Raw genomic sequence first — 21392 nt, forward strand, 5'->3', positions numbered from 1 at the left:
AAGCTGAGGTCCTTGAGTGCTTGGGCCATGGATTGTCTTCAAAGCACTGAAGAGATCATGCATGCCTTTGGTATCTGCAAATTGTTGGATCTCCTGTGCTTTTTCTATCATGATTTGTTTTTTAAGTCTTGGGTTTAATGCTTTACTGTTGCTTTGCCACCTGTGGGATCGCTGCTTTTTCCAAGGTACGGTGAAGTCTCCAGTCTATGAAAGCTTTGCACTTGCACTCAATAGGTCCTATATCCCATGTTTTTGACACACCAGTCAAAAGGTTTCCTGGTAGAGAGGCCAAGCATCTTTTCACAGAGGTGGACTTTATAGAGTTGACTCGCCACTAAAATGTTGTTGTTGCTCCTGATGGCTGGAGGTTGAGAGGTTAGCAGTGAGGTACTGACTGAGGAAGGACCAGCTTACAGGGATCTTTAAGGCCTTCAATGTTAATTTGTTTTGCAGCATTGCTTTTGTGCCTCTGTTATTCAGGGACTAGGCTGATGAAAATGGTAGATCAGATCAGGCAATGATCATAAGAAATTGGAGCAAGAGTAGACCATTTAGCCCTTTATGCACACTCTGCTGTTCAATGAGATTGTGGCTGATCTACTTCAACATCATTTTCCTGCATCATCCCCTTATCCCTTGATGTTTTTAATATATAGGAATTTATCAATCTCCATCTTGAATAAATTGAATAACTGAACATCCACAGCCCTCTGGGACAAAGAATTCCAAAGATTCACCACCCTCTGAGTGAAGAAATTCTCATCTGAGTCCTCAATGGTCTGCCCTTTATTCTGACACTTTACCACCTAGAAGGACAGCAGGCGTATGGGAACACCACAATCAGCAAGTTCCCCTAAAAGCCATACACCATCTGGAATTGAAACTTTATCACCTCTCCTTCAATGTGACTGGACACAGAAAATTCAAGAAGATAGTTCACCATTACCTTCTGAGAACAATCAGGGATGAACAACAAATGCTGGCATTGCAAGTGATGCTCATATCCAATGAAAGAACATAAAAAGGGCTGTTCGAACAAAATTATTCTGTTAAGCTTTTCAAAAAAATTTATACAATCTGAAACATGGTAATTAAAAATGGTTCTGAAGTAGCTTGTATTAATATTAATATAATTAAAAGTGAAAGGTACTATGCCTGGAGCTTTGAAGTTTGTAAATAATTATGAAGTGTAGTACGTGACCCTCAGCGTTGAACATGAGTTCCCAGGGAAACAGATTTCCCTCAGTAAATGGTTACATGAAACATCAAGTTTTATTTTGAAAGTTGAGGTCCTGCATATTTCTGATTTGCAAATATGGTTCTTTGTGGCGCATTTCTTTACAATGATAGGGACTGTACAGAAAGAACACCAAAAGATGACAATTAAGGATTTCTTTTCTTAAAAAAGGCAAAGAAATAGAATGCAGATCCTTAACTAAATTTAACATACAGATCTTTGTAACACAGGAATTGCATAGAATCATTTTACAAATTTGCAATCTAGGTTCATGTGTGAGTCCAATTTTCTTTACATAGAAGCTGATGAAACAGAGGTAGGGGCTTGTACAGCGTTTATTCCCTTTCTTCTCACTAGTCACCCTTACCTTGTGTACAAGGGATTTCACACAAATAAAATCTGTATGCTACTGTAGAAACCTTTACCAATTGCTCTTTTTCTATTCCATATGTTCAGCAAACCACTGGTTTGTGCTGAACTTGCTTCTTCTGTAGGCCCAGTGATGGGCTTTTCGAGGTGCATAACTTGAGGTTTGAGACCTTGCTACTCCAAGAATGGAAAGTGAGATATGCCACTTTGTATTAACAGCAGAATTTACTGAAGGAATTCTGTCACTATCGTACTTGGAGAGAGAACGTGCACGCTGTGCATCATTATTGTCTTTTTGTGTAAGGTGATTCTGCCCAGGGTCTGGACCTTGCTTTCCCCAGAGAGGGTATTTTCCCTTCTTGCCAGTGATAGCGCTCACCTTAATGAACAAATTGGCCTTTCTGTCAATGCTCTTTGATTAAAATCAACACTCTATTGCTCTTGGTCACTGCTATTGGTTGTCCCCCTTTCCCACTCTAAACACTCGTCACTTTGTATCGGTGTCCCCACAGGCTGGGGTCTCAAACCCTGAAATCGACGGCATTCCGGACAGACACGAATGTGGGTGCAACCTCTGACTGCCAGGGCAGCCTCGTGTGCTAGTCTCTGGGAGATGGGATCTGACACTCTGCCACCGCACAGTTTTCCATTGCTTAGGCTCATGGTGTTTGCGTCACGTGGAATCTCAGTGTGATTAGAACGGGTTCGCATCAAACGGCACTTCCGCCGTGACTGAAAGCTCTCCTGGCACAACACAATACTCTGTAACTCTTTCAGCATCTCCTGGCAAATAGAAATCTGCAAGGACAGAAAGAGAAAAAGTCAAAGTGTTTAATAAAGCATGACGGTTAAATACGACATAAAGGATGCCTGTACATGCACCCTTTTCAAGGTGGTCACGATGTGGGTCAAGCCGGAAGCAAAATGTGTAGCCTGTACTCCTTACAGGCTGATCATAGTGCCCCCTCTGAACTTCATGTCTGAGATGTATAAAAGGAGAACTGGGAACACAGGAACTAGAGGAGGCCATTTAGTACATAAATTCAATGAGATTATGGCTGATCTGCACCCATCTGCCCCAGTCTAATATCCCCTAACATGTTTGGTAGCAGAAATCTATTAGTCTCTGATTTAAAATTAATATCAACTACCATTTTCAGAAGAGAGTTTGAAACTTCTACTATCCTTTGAATGTAGAAGTGTTTCTTCACTTTATTCGCCAAACACTGGAAATAGTTTCTATCTACCTATCAGTTTCATAGCTTGAAAACTTACATGAAACACTGTTCCTTGCTTTTTACTATTTTGTCTCAGATCTCTCCTTTTTAAGGTCCAAAATGGATGGACCTCAGTTACCTATATCAAAATTTATTTGTCACAGACTTGCTTCACTTGATTTATTGTCTTTTAGGTAATAAACAATGTCCTTATGAATTGTATTTTTCATCTAGTGTTTCACAGTTGTCAGACTAGTTTGTAATTCTCCTATCCCCTCAAGTTTTAATATATGTTCTGGGATGTGAGAAACCAAGGCAAGGATATAATTTTATTGCAGAAAATGCGATACATTCTCAGCATCTTAGACAGTATCTGTGGTGAAAGAAACAGAGTTAACCTTTCCGCACCCTGCGGCGATTCTCCCATCCCGCTGTGCTGCTTTTTTTAGAGCAGCGGCTAGGAGACTCTAGCGGCGGCTGATTCGCGTCATCTACGCTGGGTGTCCAGGCCGCCGTGGATTTCCAGCGCCATCAGCTTTGTGCCAGAAGTCAGCGCAGAGCTGTCGATGCAGAGTCTAAATATATTTTGAATCTCATTAGCGGGCCTAGGACTGAAGTCTCCAGGCCCGCAAAACTCTCTTCCTCCCTCCACCCCCATCCCCCACAGCTCCCCACTTGTGGGGAGCTATGGCCCAACCATGCTGGAGTGAAGGGGGGAGGCAAATGAGGCCACCTAGAGCGTTGGGTGCCGGTGGGTGGCCCTTGCCATTGGCACCTTGGCAGTGCCAGCCTGGGTTCCTGGCACTGCCCAAGGGGCTAAGTGCCAATGCACGGGGCATCTTGGCAGTGCCCATCAGGCATGGGGCAGTGCCAAAGGGGTGGAGCATGATGGGGGCAGGGCCTCTGTGGGGGAGAGATGAGTGGGAGGTCCTGCTGCCACCCTGCTGTCGGGATTGGTGCGGGGAGAGGGACAGAGGCCACGATCGGGGTTCGACACCTCCTGACTCTGAAAAATGCCCTCATAAGAACAGGGTATGGCGCTCGACTCATCGATTGACAGTTCCGACGCGCCACAGTGAAAAGCCGCACCGACCTCCTCAGAAGACAAACACGGGACACGGCGGACAGAGTACCCTTCGTCGTCCAGTACTTCCCCGGAGCGGAGAAGCTCCGACATCTCCGGAGCTTTCAACATGTCATTGATGAAGACGAACATCTTGCCAAGGCCATCCCCACAGCCCCACTTCTTGCCTTCAAACAACTGCACAACCTCAAACAGACCATTGTCTGCAGCAAACTACCCAGCCTTCAGGAGAACAATGACCACGACACCACACAACCCTGCCACAGCAACCTCTGCAAGACGTGTCGGATCATCGACATGGATGCCATCATCTCACGTGAGAACACCATTCACCAGGTACACGTTACATACACTTGCAACTCAGCCAACGTTGTCTACCTGATAAGGTGTAGAACATAGAACATTACAGCGCAGTACAGGCCCTTCGGCCCTCGACGTTGCGATGGCCGACCAGTGGTACCAATCTAAAGCCCCTCTAATCTACACTATTCCAATATCATCCATATGTTTATCCAATAACCACTTGAACGGTCTCAACGTTGACGAGTCCACCACTGCTGCAGGCAGGGCATTCCACGCCCTTACTACTCTCTGAGTAAAGAACCTACCTCTAACACCTGTCCTATATCTCTCATGATGTGGAGATGCCGGCGTTGGACTGGGGTAAACACAGTAAGAAGTTTAACAACACCAGGTTAAAGTCCAACAGGTTTATTTGGTAGCAAAAGCCACACAAGCTTTCGAGGCTCTGAGCCCCTTCTTCAGGTGAGTGGGAATTCTGTTCACAAACAGAACTTATAAGACACAGACTCAATTTACATGAATAATGGTTGGAATGCGAATACTTACAACTAATCCAGTCTTTAAGAAACAAAACAATGGGAGTGGAGAGAGCATCAAGACAGGCTAAAAAGATGTGTATTGTCTCCAGACAAGACAGCCAGTGAAACTCTGCAGGTCCACGCAACTGTGGGAGTTACAAATAGTGTGACATAAATTCTGATTCTAGGATCGCATGATAAAGACTCAGGAGGAAAAAAGCAGAAATATTTATGTGAAATAGTGTGACATAAACCCAATATCCCGGTTGAGGCCGTCCTTGTGTGTGCGGAACCTGGCTATCAGTTTCTGCTCCGCGACTCTGCGCTGTCGTGTGTCGCGAAGGCCGCCTTGGAGAACGCTTACCCGAATATCAGAGGCCGAATGCCCGTGACCGCTGAAGTGCTCCCCAACAGGAAGAGAACAGTCTTGCCTGGTGACACGGGACACAGTGGACACAGTGGACAGAGTACCCTTCGTTGTCCAGTACTTCCCCGGAGCGGAGAAGCTACGGCATCTCCTCCGGAGCCTTCAACATGTCATTGATGAAGACGAACATCTCGCCAAGGCCATCCCCACACCCCCACTTCTTGCCTTCAAACAACCGCACAACCTCAAACAGACCATTGTCCGCAGCAAACTACCCAGCCTTCAGGAGAACAGTGACCAAGACACCACACAACCCTGCCACAGCAACCTCTGCAAGACGTGCCGGATCATCGACACAGATGCCATCATCTCACGTGAGAACACCATCCACCAGGTACACGGTACATACTCTTGCAACTCGGCCAACGTTGTCTACCTGATACGCTGCAAGAAAGGATGTCCCGAGGCATGGTACATTGGGGAAACTATGCAGACGCTGCGACAACGGATGAATGAACACCGCTCGACAATCACCAGGCAAGACTGTTCTCTTCCTGTTGGGGAGCACTTCAGCGGTCACGGGCATTCGGCCTCTGATATTCGGGTAAGCGTTCTCCAAGGCGGCCTTCGCGACACACGACAGCGCAGAGTCGCGGAGCAGAAACTGATAGCCAGGTTCCGCACACACAAGGACGGCCTCAACCGGGATATTGGGTTTATGTCACACTATTTCACATAAATATTTCTGCTTTTTTCCTCCTGAGTCTTTATCATGCGATCCTAGAATCAGAATTTATGTCACACTATTTGTAACTCCCACAGTTGCGTGGACCTGCAGAGTTTCACTGGCTGTCTTGTCTGGAGACAATACACATCTTTTTAGCCTGTCTTGATGCTCTCTCCACTCCCATTGTTTTGTTTCTTAAAGACTGGATTAGTTGTAAGTATTCGCATTCCAACCATTATTCATGTAAATTGAGTCTGTGTCTTATAAGTTCTGTTTGTGAACAGAATTCCCACTCACCTGAAGAAGGGGCTCAGAGCCTCGAAAGCTTGTGTGGCTTTTGCTACCAAATAAACCTGTTGGACTTTAACCTGGTGTTGTTAAACTTCTTACTATATCTCTCACCCCTCAATTTGAAGCTATGCCCCCTCGTGTTAGCCAACACCATCCGAGGAAAAAGGCTCTCACTATCCACCCTATCTAATCCTCTGATCATCTTGTATGCCTCTATTAAGTCACCTCTTAACCTTCTTCTCTCTAACGAAAACAACCTCAAGCCCCTCAGCCTTTGCTCATACGATTTTCCCACCATACCAGGCAACATCCTGGTAAATCTCCTCTGCATCCTTTCCAACACTTCCACATGTTTCCTATAATACGGCGACCAGAACTGTACGCAATACTCCAAATGCGGCCGCACCAGAGTTTTGTACAGTTGCAGCATGACCTCCTGGCTCCGAAACTCAATCCCTCTACCAATAAAAGCTAACACACCATACGCCTTCTTAACAACCCTATCAACCTGGGTGCCAACTTTCAGGGATCTATGCACATGGACACCCAGATCCCTCTGTTCATCCACACTACCAAGTATCTTACCATTAGCCCAGTACTCTGTATTCCTGTTACTCCTTCCAAAGTGAATCACCTCACACTTTTCCGCATTAAACTCCATTTGCCACCTCTCAGCCCAGCTCTGCAGCTTATCTATGTCCCTCTGTAATCTGCCACTTCCCTCTGCACTGTCTACAACTCCACCGACTTTAGTGTCATCCGCAAATTTACTAATCCATCCTTCCACGCCCTCATCCAAGTCATTAATAAAAATGACAAACAGCAGTGGCCCCAAAACAGATCCTTGCGGTACACCACTAGTAACTGAACTCCAGGATGAATATTTCCCATCAACCACCACCCTTTGTTTTCTTACAGCTAGCCAATTCCTGATCCAAATCACTAAATCACCCTCAATCCCATGTGTCCGTATTTTCTGCAAAAGCAGGAAAGGATGTCCCGAAGCATGGTACATTGGGGAGACCATGCAGACGCTGCGACAACGGATGAATGAACACCGCTCGACAATCACCAGGCAAGAATGTTCTCTTCCTGTTGGGGAACACTTCAGTGGTCACGGGCATTCGGCCTCTGATCTTCGGATAAGCGTTCTCCAAGGCGGCCTTCACGACACACGACAACGCAGAGTCGCTGAGCAGAGACTGATAGCCAAGTTCCGCACACATGAGGACGGCCTCAACCGGGATCTTGGGTTCATGTCACACTATCTGTAACCCCCACGACTTGCCTGGGCTTGCAAAATCTCACTAACTGTCCTGGCTGGAGACAATACACATCTCTTTAACCTGTGCTTAACCCTCTCTCCACTCACATTGTACCTTTAAGACTTGATTACCTGTAAAGACTCGCATTCCAACCATTATTTTGTAAATTGAGTTTATGTCTCTATATGCCCTGTTTGTGAACTGAAATCCCACTCACCTGATGAAGGGGCAGCGCTCTGAAAGCTAGTGGCTTGTGCTACCAAATAAACCTGTTGGACTTTAACCTGGTGTTGTAAGACTTCTTACTGTGTTGACAAGTGATAACAGAACAGATTAGCATGGCTGGCAACCACCTCTGCAATGCAATCTCGTGTAGGAAGAGGATGAATGATCTCATCTGTTCCACCAAGGTAAGTTAATCTTCAGCTTCCTCCAGTATCATGGCATCATGCACTCAAAGGGCTGCACTCTTCAGGAATCTCACAATTAGCAGGGGACACATATCACCAGTGATTGTCTCACGGATACTTTCATACCACCACTCATTATTCTCTCTCTGCTCACCCAGGCGGTTCTGTGTGCGTGTACGAGACTCCAGGATGGTAGTCTGCCTCCCTGGTGCCGGGGTCCTGGATATCTCTGAGCGGGTAGGAAGCATCCTAAAAAAGGCGGATAACCAGACAGACGTCATTGTCCACATTGGTGCAAATGACGTAGGCAGAAAGAGCAGGGAGGTCCTGCGAGAGCAATTCAGGGAGTGGGTAGCAGGCTAAAAAGCAGGGCCTCTAGGGTAGCGATCTCTGGACTACTCCCAGTGCCACAAGCTAGTGAGGCTAGGAACAGCTGAACGCGTGGCTAAAGGACTGGTGCAGGAGGGTGGGTTTCGAATTCGTGGATCACTGGGAAGTCTTCAAGAGGATGGCACCTGTACAAGAAGGACGGGTTGCACCTAAACTGGAGGGGTACGAATATCCGAGCTGGGAGTTTTGCTAGTGTGGTTCGGGTGGGTTTAAACTAATGTGGCAGGGGGGTGGGGAGGGACGAGGTTGGGGCCAAGACAAGGCTATCTAAGAGGAAGAGCATTCTGGGAGAGGATGACCTGGAGGTCTGGAGTGCATCTGCTTCAATGCAAGGAGCAAGACAGACGAGCTTAGAGCCTTAATGCTTGCGCGGAACTTGGATGTGGTTGCAGTGACGGAGACTTGGTTAAAAGAAGGACAGGACTGGCAGCTGAATATTCCGGGGTATAAGTGTTTTAGGCGAGACAGAGGAGGGGCGAGGAGAGGTGGGGGAAGTACCAATGCTGGTTAGGGAGCATATTACAGCGGTACAGAGGGTGGACAATATCTTGAGGCAAATCAGAGTGGATAAATCCCCAGGACCGGACAGGGTATTCCCACGGACCTTGAGGGAAGCTAGTGTTGAACTTGCAGGGGCCCTGGCAGACATATTTAAAATGTCAGTATTCATGGGGGAGGTGCCGGATGATTGGAGGGTGGCTCATGTTGTTCCGTTGTTTAAAAAAGGTTCCAAAAGAAATCCGGGAAATTATCGGCCAGTAAGTTTGACGTCGGTGGTGGGCACGTTATTGGAAGGTGTGATAAGGGATAGGATCTACAAATATTTGGATAGACAAGGACTTATTAGGGAGAGTCAACATGGCTTTGTGCGTGGTAGGTCATGTTTGACCAATCTATTAGAGTTTTTCGAGGAGGTTACCAGGAAAGTGGATGAAGGGAAGGCGGTGGATGTTATCTACCTGGATTTCAGCAAGGCCTTTGACAAGGTCCCTCATGGGAGGTTAGTTAGGAAGGTTCAGTCGCTAGGTATACATGGGGAGGTAGTAAATTGGATAAGACACTGGCTCAATGGAAGAAGCCAGAGAGTGGTTGTGGAGGATTGCTTCTCTGAGTGGAGGCCTGTGACTAGTGGTGTGCCACAGGGATCGGTGTTGGGTCCATTGTTGTTTGTCATCTATATCAATGATCTGGCTGATAATGTGGTAAATTGGATCAGCAAGTTTGCTGATGATACAAAGATTGGAGGTGTAGTAGACAGTGAGGAAGGTTTTCAAAGCTTGCAGAGGGATTTGGACCAACTAGAAAAATGGGCTGAAAAATGGCAAATGGAATTTAACGCAGACAAGTGTGAGATATTGCACTTTGGAAGGACAAACCAAAGAAGAACGTACAGGGTAAATGGTAGGACTTTGAAGAGTGCAGTTGAACAGAGGGATCTGGGAATACAGGTACAGAATTCCCTAAAAGTGACGTCGCAGGTGGATAGGGTCGTAAAGAGTGCCTTTGGTACATTGGCCTTTATAAATCGGAGTATCGAGTATAAAAGTTGGAGTGTTATGGTAAGGTTATATAAGGCATTGGTGAGGCCGAATTTGGAGTATTGTGTACAGTTTTGGTCACCTAGTTACAGGAAGGATGTAAATAAGATTGAAAGAGTGCAGAGAAGGTTCACAAGGATGTTGCCGGGACTTGAGAAGCTGAGTTACAGAGAGAGATTGAATAGGTTGGGACTTTATTCCCTGGAGCGTAGAAGATTGAGGGGAGATTTGATAGAGGTGTATAAGATTTTGATGGGCATAGATAGAGTGAATGCAAGCAGGCTTTTTCCGCTGAGGCTAGGGGAGAAAAAAACCAGAGGGCATGGGTTAAGGGTGAAAGGAGAAAAGTTTAAAGGGAATATTAGGGGGGGCTTCTTCACGCAGAGAGTGGTGGGAGTGTGGAATGAGCTGCCGGATAAAGTGGTAAATGCTTTAAACATTTAAGAAAAACTTGGACGGGTTCATGGATGAGAGGGGTGTGGAGGGATATGGTCCAAGTGCAGGTCAGTGGAACTGGGCATAAAATGGTTCGGCACAGACAAGAAGGGCCAAAAGGCCTGTTTCTGAGCTGTAATTTTCTACGGTTCTATGGTTCTATGGAAGGATCAGGTAACGAGTCACTGTGGGTGGAGCTCAGAAACAGGAAGGGCACAGTCACTATGCTGGGGGTATACTACAGGCCTCCCAACAGCCCACAGGAAGTTGAGGAACGGATATGTCAGAAGATTCTGGACAGGTGCAGAAAAAATAGGGTTGTTGTAGTGGAGACTTTAATTTCCCTTGTATAGACTGGAAATCGCTTAGGGCTGGGGGCCTGGATGGGGAAGAATATATAAAATGCGTACAGGAAGGTTCTTTGGAACAATATGTTGACAGTCTAACTAGAGAGGGGGCTATACTGGACCTAGTACTGGGGAATGAGCCCGGTCAGGTCATCAAAGTTGTAGTAGGGGAACATGTGGCAAATAGTGACCACAATTCTGCAAACTTTAGGATAGTAATGGAAAAAGATGAGTTGTCCTATGGGTAAGGTACTGAATTGGGGGAAGGCTAACTACAGCCGGATTAGGCAGGATTTGGTGGCTGTTGATTGGGAGAGGCTGTTCGTGGGTAAATCCACATCTGGCATGTGTGAGTCTTTTAAGGAGCAGTTGATAGGACTGCAGGACAGGCATGTGCCTGTAAAGAGGAAGGATAGGAAAGGTAGGATTCAAGAGCCGTGGATAACCAGTGAAATTGTGGGTCTAATCAAAAAGAAAAAAGAGGCATACATGAGGTCCAGGCAGCTAAAAACAGATGGAGCACTGGAGGAATACAGAGAAAGTAGAAAATAACTCAAACAGGGACTTAGAAGATGCAAAAAGGGGTCACGAAATGTCCTTGGCAGACAGGATTAAGGAGAATCCTAAGGCATTTTATACGTACGTTAGGAACAAGAGGGTTGTTAGGGAAAGAATCGGACCTCTCAGGGACAAAGGAGAGGAATTATGCTCAGAACCAAAGGAAGTAGGTGAGATCCTAAACGAATACTTTGCATCAGTATTCACAAAGGAGAGGGACATGTTGACTGGTATTGTCTCAGAGAGATGTGTTGACCCGTTAGAAAAAAATCTCAATTACAAGGGAGGAAGTGTTAGGTTTTTTAGGAAACATTAGGACAGACAAATCCCCAGGGCCAGATGGCATCTATCCTAGACTCCTCAGGAGGCAAGAGATGCAATTGCTGGGCCTCTAACAGAATGTCTCTTCACTGGACACAGGTGAGGTCCCAGAGGATTCGAGGATAGCAAATGTGGTCCCGTTATTTAAGAAGGGTAGCAAGGATAACCCGAGTAATTATAGGCCGGTGAGCTTGACGTCCGTGGTAGGGAAGTTGTTGGAGAAGATTCTTAGAGATAGGATATATGCGCATTTAGAACTGAATAATCTCATTAGCGATAGACAACGTGGTTTTGTACGAGGGAGGTCATGCCTCACAAATTTGGTTGAGTTTTTTGAGGAGGTGACAAAAACGATTGACGAGGGAAAAGCCGTGGATGTCGTCTATGTGGATTTTAGTAAAGCGCTTGACAAGGTCCCTCATGGCAGGCTGGTGCAAAAGGTTAAATCTCACGGGATAAAAGGTGAGCTAGCTAGATGGGTGGAGAACTGGCTTAGCCATAGAAGACAGAGGGTAGCAGTGGAGGGGTCTTTTTCCGGTTGGAGGTCTGTGACTAGTGGTGTTCCGCCGGGTTCTGGACTGGGACCTCTGCTGTTTGTGATATATATAAATGATTTGGAGGAAGATGTAACTGGTGTGATCAGTAAGTTTGCGGACGACATGAAGATTGCTGGAGTTGCGGATAGTGATGAGTATTGTCAGAGAATACAGCAGGATATAGATAGGCTGGAACATTGGGTGGAGAAATGGCAGATGGAATTTAATCCAGATAAATGCGAAGTGATGCATTTCGGTAGATCTAATGTAAGGGGGAGCTATACAATAAATGGCAGAACCATCAGGAGTATAGAAACACAGAGGGACCTGGATGTACAAGTCCACAGATCCTTAAAGGTGGCAGCACAGGTGGAGAGGGTGGTGAAGAAGGCATATGGCATCCTTGCCTTTTTTGGACGGGGCATAGAATATAAAAGTTGGCATTTGGTGTTGCAGCTGTATAGAACGATGGTTAGGCCACATTTGGAATACTGCGTCCAGTTCTGGTCGCCACACTACCAGAAGGACGTGGAGGCTTTGGAGAGAGTACAGAGAAGGTTTACCAGGATGTTGCCTGGTATGGAGGGTCTTAGCTATGAGGAGAGATTGGGTAAACTGGGGTTGTTCTCCCTGGAAAGACGGAGGATGAGGGGCGACCTAATGGAGGTGTATAAAATTATGAAGGGCATAGATAGGGTGAACAGTGGGAAGCTTTTTCCCAGGTCGGAGGTGACGAACACAAGGGGTCACGGGTTCAAGGTGAGGGGGGCAAGGTTCAACACAGATGTCAGGGGGACATAATTTACACAGAGGGTGGTGGGGGCCTGGAATGCACTGCCAAGCAAGGTGATTGAGGCGGACACGCTGGGATCATTTAAGACTTATCTAGATAACCACATGAACAGACTGGAAAGAGAGGGATACAAAAGAATGGTCTAGTGGGCACATGAGCGGCGCAGGCTTGGAGTGCCGAAGGGCCTGTTCCTGTGCTGTATTGTTCTTTGTCCAGTCACCCCTGCCTTGTGTACAAGGGATTTCACACAAAACCTGTGTATGGTAGAAACCTTTATCAATTGCTCTTTCTCTATTCCATATGTTCAGTGCCTCATTTTAGGGAGGTCATGGCATAGTGGTATTGTCGCTTAACTGGTAATCCAGAGTCCCAGGGTAATGATCTGAGGTCCCGGATTTGAATTCCATAGGGCAGATGGTGAAATTTGAATTCAATAGAAATCTGGAATTCAAAAGTCTAATGATAATTATGAAATCATTGTCAATTGTAATACCAACTGATCTTGTTCACTCATGTCCTTTTAAGAAGGAAATCTACTATCCTTACCTGGTCTGGCCTACATGTGACTTCAGACCTACAACAATGTGGTTGACTCTTAAATCGCTCCAAAATGGCCACTAGTAGGTGATTAGTGGGGTTCTGCAGGGATCTGTGCACGGACCCCAACTGTTCACATTATGTATTAATGATTTAGAAGAGGGAACTGAATGTATTATCTACAAATTTGCAGATGATACAAAGTTGGGTGGGAGGGTGAGCTATGAGGAGGATGCAGAGATGCTTCAGTGTGATTTGGACTGGCTGTGTGTGGGTCTCTGCATAGTAGATGCAGTATAATGTGGATCAATGTGAGGTTATCCACTTTGGTAGCAATAATAGGAAGACTGATTATTACCTAAATGGGTGTAAATTGAGGGAAATGGATACTCAATGAGACCTTGGACTCCTCATGCATCAGTCGCTGAAAGTAAGCGCGCAGGTATTAAGCAGGCAGTAAAGAAGGCAAATGGTATGTTGGCCTTCATAGCAAGAGGATTTGAGAAAAGGGATAGGGATGTTTTACTGCAATTGTATAGAGTGTTGGTGAGGCCATACCTGGAGTATTGTGTGCAGTTCTGGTGTCCTTGTCTGAGGAAGGATGTCCTTACTATAGAAGAAGTACAGCGAAGGTTTACCAGGCTGATTTCTGGAATGACAGGTCTGTCATATGAGGAGAGACTAAGTCAGTTAGGATTATATTCACTGGAGTTTAGACTGAGAGGGGATCTCATAGAAACTTTTAAAATTCTAACAGGGTTAGACAGGGTAGATTCAGAAAGAATGTTCCCAATGGTGGGGAAGTCCAGAGCTGGGGGTCATAGTTTGAGGATAAGGGGATAAGAGGATAACCTTTTAGAACTGAGGTGAGGAAAAACAGTTTCACCCAGGGGGTGGTGAATGTGTGGAATTCACTCCCAGAAAGAGCTAGGGGTAGAAAGAGCTGGGGGTAGAAAGATCATGGGGTAGAAAGATCAGGGGGGTCATACGAGAGCAATTCAGGGAGATGGGTGCTAGGCTAAAAAATAAGGCCTCCAGGGTAGCAATCTCTGGACTGCTCCCAGTGCCGAGTGCTAGTGAGGCCAGGAACAGGGAGATTCTACAATTGAACACGTGGCTAAAGGACTGGTGCAAGAGGGAGGGTTTCAAATTCATAGATCATTGGGAAGTCTTCATGAGAGGATGGCACCTGTATGGAAAGGATGGGTTACACCTTAACTGGAAGGGCACAAATATCCTGGCTGGGAGTTCTGCGAGAGTGTTTCGGCAGGGTTTAAACTAGTGTGGCAGGGGGGGTGGGATCAAAACAGTAGGTCAGTAAATACTGAGGCTGGGGTCGAGCTGGGGGCCAGGGCAAGGCTAGCTAAGAAGACCATTCTGGAGCAGGATGACCTGAGTAGGCCTGGAGGTCTGGAGTGCATCTGCTTCAATGCGAGGAGCGTAACGGGTAAGACAGACGAACTTAGGGCCTTAATGCTTACGCGGAATTTGGATGTGGTTGCGGTGACGGAGACATGGTTAAAAGGACAGGACTGGCAGCTGAATATTCCGGGGTATAAGTGTTTTAGGCGAGACAGAGGAGGGGCTAAAAAAGGTGGGGGAGTAGCGGTATTCGTTAGGGAGCATATTACAGCGGTGCAGAGGGTGGACAATTTAGAGGGGTCATGTAATGAGTCGCTGTGGGTGGAGCTCAGAAACAGGAAAGGTGCAATCACTATGCTGGGAGTATACTACAGGCCACCCAACAGCCCACGGGAAGTGGAGGAACGGATATGTCAGGAGATTCTGGATATGTGCAGAAAAAATAGGTTTGTTGTAGTGGGAGACTTCAATTTCCCTGGTATAGACTGGAAAGTGCTTAGGGCTGGGGGCCTGGACGGGGTGGAATTTGTAAAATGCGTAGAACATAGAACATAGAAAGCCACAGCACAAACAGGCCCTTCGGCCCACAGGTTGCGCCGATCACATCCCCACCTCTAGGCCTATCTATAGCCCTCAATCCCATTAAATCCCATGTACTCATCCAGAAGTCTCTTAAAAGACCCCAACGAGTTTGCCTCCACCACCACCGACGTCAGCCGATTCCACTCACCCACCACCCTCTGAGTGAAAAACTTACCCCTGACATCTCCTCTGTACCTACCCCCCAGCACCTTAAACCTGTGTCCTCTCGTAGCAACCATTTCAGCCCTTGGAAATAGCCTCTGAGAGTCTACCCTATCCAGACCTCTCAACATCTTGTAAACCTCTATCAGGTCACCTCTCATCCTTCGTCTCTCCAGGGAGAAGAGACCAAGCTCCCTCAACCTATCCTCATAAGGCATGCCCCCCAATCCAGGCAACATCCTTGTAAATCTCCTCTGCACCCTTTCAATGGCTTCAACATCTTTCCTGTAATGAGGTGACCAGAACTGCGCGCAGTACTCCAAGTGGGGTCTAACCAGGGTCCTATAGAGCTGCAGCATTATCTCCCGACTCCTAAACTCAATCCCTCGATTAATGAAGGCCAGTACGCCGTACGCCTTCTTGACCGCATCCTCCACCTGCGAGGCCGATTTAAGAGTCCTATGGACCCGGACCCCAAGGTCCTTCTGATCCTCTACACTGCTAAGAATGGTACCCTTCATATTATATTGCTGCTTCATCCCATTGGATCTGCCAAAATGGATCACCACACACTTATCCGGGTTGAAGTCCATCTGCCACTTCTCCGCCCAGTCTTGCATTCTATCTATGTCTCGCTGCAACTTCTGACATCCCTCCAAACTATCCACAACACCACCTACCTTGGTGTCGTCAGCAAACTTACCAACCCATCCCTCCACTTCCTCATCCAGGTCATTTATGAAAATGACAAACAGCAAGGGTCCCAGAACGGATCCCTGGGGCGTACTGGAAGGTTCTTTGGAACAGTATGTAGATAGCCCAACTAGAGAGGGGGCTATACTGGATCTAGTTCTGGGAAATGAGCCCGGTCAGGTCGTCAAAGTTTCGGTAGGGGAACATGTGGCAAATAGTGACCACAACTCTGTTAACTTTAGGATAGTAATGGACAAGGACGAGTGTTGTCCTAAGGGTAGGGTGCTAAATTGGGGGAAGGCTAACTATAGTAGGATTAGGCAGGAATTGGTGGCCGTTGATTAGGAGAGGCTGTTCCGGGGTAAGTCCACGTCTGGCATGTGGGAGTCTTTTAAGGAACAGTTGATAAGGCTGCAGGATAGGCATGTGCCTGTAAAAAGGAAGGATAGGAAAGGTAGGATTCGAGAGCCGTGGATAACCAGGGAAATTGAGGGATCTGATCAAAAAGAAAAGAGAGGCGTACGTTAAGTCCAGGCAACCTAAAACAGATGGAGCTCTGGAGGAATACAGAGAGAGTAGGAAAGAACTCAAACGGGGAGTTAGAAGGGCAAAAAGAGGTCACAAAATGTTCTTGGCAGATAGGATTAAGGAGAATCCTAAGGCATTTTATTCATATGTTAGGAACAAAAGAGTTGTCAGGGAAAAAGTCGGACCTCTCAGTGACAAAGGAGGGGAATTATGCTTAGAACCCAAGGGAATAGGGGAGATCCTAAATGAATACTTTGCATCGGTATTCACAAAGGAGAGGGACTTGTTGACTGGGAGTGTCTCAGAGGGAGGTGTTGACCTGTTAGAGAGAATCTCCATTACAAGGGAGGAAGTGTTAGGTTTTTTAGGTAACATTAAAACTGACAAATCCCCAGGGCCTGATGGCATCTATCCTAGACTGCTCAGGGAGACAAAAGATGTAATTGCTGGGCTTCTGACGGAAATCTTTGTCTCTTCATTGGACATAGGTGAGGTCCCTGAGGATTGGAGGATAGCGAATGTGGTCCCGTTATTTAAGAAGGGTAGGAAGGATAACCCGGGTAATTATAGGCCGGTGAGCTTGACGTCCGTGGTGTGGAAGTTGTTGGAGAAGATTCTTAGAGATAGGATGTATGCGCATTTAGAAAGGAATAAACTCATTAACGATAGTCAGCATGGTTTTGTGAGAGGGAGGTCATGCCTCACTCACCTGGTGGAGTTTTTTGAAGAAGTGACCAGAATAGTTGATGAGGGAAGGGCCGTGGATGTCGTCTATATGGACTTTAGTAAAGCGTTTGACAAAGTCCCTCATGGTAGGCTGGTGAAAAAGTTTGGATCTCATGGGATAAAGGGGGAGGTGGCTAGATGGGTGGAGAACTGGCTTGGTCACAGAAGACAGAGGGTGGTAGTGGAAGGGTCTTTTTCTGGCTGGAGGCCTGTGACTAGTGGTGTTCCGCAGGGCTCTGTATTGGGACCTCTGCTGTTTGTGATTTATATAAATGATCTGGAAGAAGGTGTAACTGGGGTGATCAGTAAGTTTGCGGACGACACAAAATTGGCAGGACTTGTAGATAGTGAGGAGCATTGTCAGAAGCTGCAGAAGGATATAGCTAGGCTGGAAATTTGGGCAAAGAAATGGCAGATGGAGTTCAATCCTGATAAATGCGAAGTGATGCATTTTGGTAAAAATAATGTAGGGAGGAGCTATACGATAAATGGCAGAACCTTAAAGGGTGTAGATACGCAGAGGGACCTGGGTGTGCAAGTCCACAGATCCTTGCAGGTGACGTCACAGGTGGAGAAGGTGGTGAAGAAGACATATGGCATGCTTGCCTTTATAGGACGGGGCATAGAGTATAAAAGTTGGGGTCTGATGTTGCAGATGTATAGAATGTTGGTTCGGCCGCATTTGGAATACTGCATCCAGTTCTGGTCGCCACACTACCAGAAGGACGTGGAGGCTTTGGAGAGAGTACAGAGGAGGTTTACCAGGATGTTACCTGGTATGGAGGGGCTTAGTTATGAGGAGAGATTGGGTAAACTGGGGTTGTTCTCCCTGGAAAGATGGAGGATGAGGGGAGACTTAATAGAGGTGTATAAAATTATGAAAGGCAGAGATAGGGTGAACGGTGGGAAGCTTTTCCCCAGGTCGGTGGTGACGTTCATGAGGGGTCATAGGTTCAAAGTGAAGAGGGGGAGGTTTAACACAGATATCAGAAGGACATATTTTACACAGAGGGTGGTGGGGGCCTGGAATGCGCTGCCAGGCAAGGTGGTGGAGGCGGACACACTGGGAATGTTTAAGACTTATCTAGATAGCCACATGAACGGAGTGGGAATGGAGGGATATAAAAGAATGGTCTAGTTTGGACCAGGGAGCGGCACGGGCTTGGAGGGCCGAAGGGCCTGTTCCTGTGCTGTATTGTTTTTTGTTCTTTTGTTTAAGGGTAGCAGGGATAACCCGGATAATTATAGGCCAGTGAGCTTGACGTCCATGGTAGGGAAGTTGTTGGAGAGGATTCTTAGAGACGGGATGTATGCTCATTTAGAACGGAACAATCTCATTAGTGACAAACAGCATGGTTTTGTAAGAGGGAGGTCGTGCCTTACAAATTTGGTGGAGTTTTTTGAGGAAGTGACAAAAACGGTTGACGAAGGAAGGGCCGTGGATGTCGTCTATATGGATTTCAGTAAGGCATTTGACAAAGTCCCTCATGGCAGGTTGGTTCAGAAGGTTAAGGCTCATGGGATACAAGGAGAGGTGGCTAGATGGGTACAAAACTGGCTTGGCCACAGGAGACAGAGGGGAACAGTCGAAGGGTCTTTTTCCGGCTGGAGGTCTGTGACCAGTGGTGTTCCGCAGGGCTCTGTACTGGGACCTCTGCTATTTGTGATATATATAAATGATTTGGAAGAAGGTGTAACTGGTGTTATCAGCAAGTTTGCGGATGACACGAAGATGGCTGGACTTGCGGATAGCGATGAACATTGTCGGACAATACAGCAGGATATAGATAGGCTGGAAAATTGGGCGGAGAAATGGCAGATGGAATTTAATCCAGATAAATGCGAAGTGATGCATTTTGGAAGAACTAATGTAGGGGGGAGTTATTCAATAAATGGCAGAGCCATCAAGAGTATAGAAACACAGAGGGACCTAGGTGTGCAAGTCCATAAATCCTTGAAGGTGGCAGCACAGGTGGAGAAGGTGGTGAAGAAGGCATATGGTATGCTTGCCTTTATAGGACGGATTATAGAGTATAAAAGCTGGAGTCTGATGTTGCAGCTGTATAGAATGCTGGTTAGGCCACATTTGGAGTACTGCATCCAGTTCTGGTTGCCGCACCACCAGAAGGACGTGGAGGCTTTGGAGAGAGTGCAGAGAAGGTTTACCAGGATGTTGTCTGGTATGGAGGGTCTTAGCTATGAGGAGAGATTGGGTAAACTGGGCTTGTTCTCCCTGGAAAGACGGAGAATGAGGGGAGACCTAATAGAGGTGTACAAAATTATGAAGGGTATAGATAGGGTGAACAGTGGGAAGCTTTTTCCCAGGTTGGAGGAGACGATCACGAGGGGTCACGGGCTCAAGGTGAGAGGGGCGAGGTATAACTCAGATATCAGAGGGACGTATTTTACACAGTGAGTGGTGGGGGCCTGGAATGCGCTGCCAAGTAGGGTGGTGGAAGCAGACACGCTGGCATCGTTTCAGACTTACCTGGATAGTCACATGCGCAGTCTGGGAATGGAGGGATACAAACAAATGGTCTAGTTGGACCAATGAGTGGCACAGGCTTGGAGGGCTGAAGGGCCTGTTTCCTGTGCTGTACTGTTGTTTGTTCTTTATTCTAGAAAGTAGCTGAGGCCAAAACGTTGTCAGATTTCTAGAAGAAATTAGATACAACTCTTGCGGCTAAAGGGATCAAGGGATATGGGAGGAAGGGGGGAATCAGGATATTGAATTTGATGATTTGCCATGATCAAAATGAACGGTGGAGCAAGCTTGAAGGGCTGAATGGCCTCCTCCTGCTTCTAATTTCTATGTTTCTATTAAATCAAAGGCAATTAAGAATGGGCAACAAATGCTGGCCCAGCCAGTGGACCTCACATCCTGTGAAAGAATTTTTTAAAAAATCATTGGTTTGTGCTGAACATAGTTCTTCAGGCTCAGGTCCTTTCGAGGTGCATAGCTTGAGGTTTGAGACCTTGCTACTCCAAGAATGGAAAGTGAGATATGCCACTTTGTATTAATAGCAGAATTTACTGAAGGAATTCTGTTATTGCCCTACTTGGAGAGAGAACTTTTATGCTGCGTATCATTATTGCCTCTTTTGTGTAAGCTGAGTCTGGTTATTTCATAACAAGCTGCCCAGGGTCTGGACTTTCCCTGGAAAATTTCACATACTCCCTCTATTACCACTTTCCTATTTACAGCTGTCGATGCCTCCCCTCACCCTGACCATCTTGGTACCAGATAAGACAAGACCATGACCAGCGACATTAAGACCATGGCCACACTTTGCACGCCAAGCTCAATTTTCCCAATTGAGCACACACCTTTGCCCCTCCCTGGAATGAGACCACGATGTGTGAGCCATGCCCAAAAACAGACTTTGCTGTATGTTTCCATATTTCCTCTCCAATTCGTGCAGTTCTATTCCCATTCCACCTCCATTGTGTCCATGTTCCTGTTTTTCATGTCAGTCTGAAAGACGTGCTGGTTAGGAGCTCAATTCTCCCTCAGTGTACCCGAACAGGCGCCGGAGTGTGGTGACTAGGGGATTTTCACAGTAACTTCATTGCAGTGTTAATGTAAGCCTACTTGTGACACTAATAAACAAAAAAAAACTCCCGCTTCCCATCCTTGGTCTCCAGTCTGCCTGCCATCACCCCATCCTCCTCCAAACCCCACCTGTGCCCATCGTCCCCCTGAAGCAGTCCATATCCAAATACAGCAAGACCTGGATCATATCCAGGTTTGGACTTACAAGTGACAAGTAATATTCACGTCACACGAATGCAAGACAATGACCATCTCCAACATGAGTGAATCTAATCATCATCCTTGACATTCAAGGACATTATTAACATCGCTGAATCTCCTATTATCAACAATTTTTTTATTTGTTCAGGGGATGTGGGTGTCGCTGGCTGGGCCAGCATTTGTTGCCCATCCCTAATTGCCATTGAACTGAGTGGCTTACTAGGCCATTTCTGAGGACATTTAAGTGTCAATCACATTACTGTGGATCTGGAGTCACATGTTAGTAAGGATGGCAGATTTTCTTCTGTGGCTAGGTGCCCAAATGCAACAGCAATAACGAGA

The 21392-nt window shown here is 46.6% G+C and overlaps 1 protein-coding gene across 1 annotated transcript in view; it reads right to left on the minus strand.

The window, feature by feature from the left end:
• Window positions 1-2038: 2038 nt before the first annotated feature.
• LOC144480013 (glutamate receptor ionotropic, kainate 4-like) overlaps window positions 2039-21392 on the minus strand; it is a 289723-nt gene continuing 270369 nt past the window's right edge. Inside the window, exon 19 of the mRNA XM_078199163.1 lies at window positions 2039-2404. Within this exon, the coding sequence (XP_078055289.1) occupies window positions 2039-2404 (366 nt within the window). The remainder of the gene's footprint in view (window positions 2405-21392) is intronic.

This window comes from Mustelus asterias, chromosome 27 (genome assembly GCF_964213995.1).
Source record: "Mustelus asterias chromosome 27, sMusAst1.hap1.1, whole genome shotgun sequence".
Classification (NCBI taxonomy): Eukaryota; Metazoa; Chordata; class Chondrichthyes; order Carcharhiniformes; family Triakidae; genus Mustelus; species Mustelus asterias.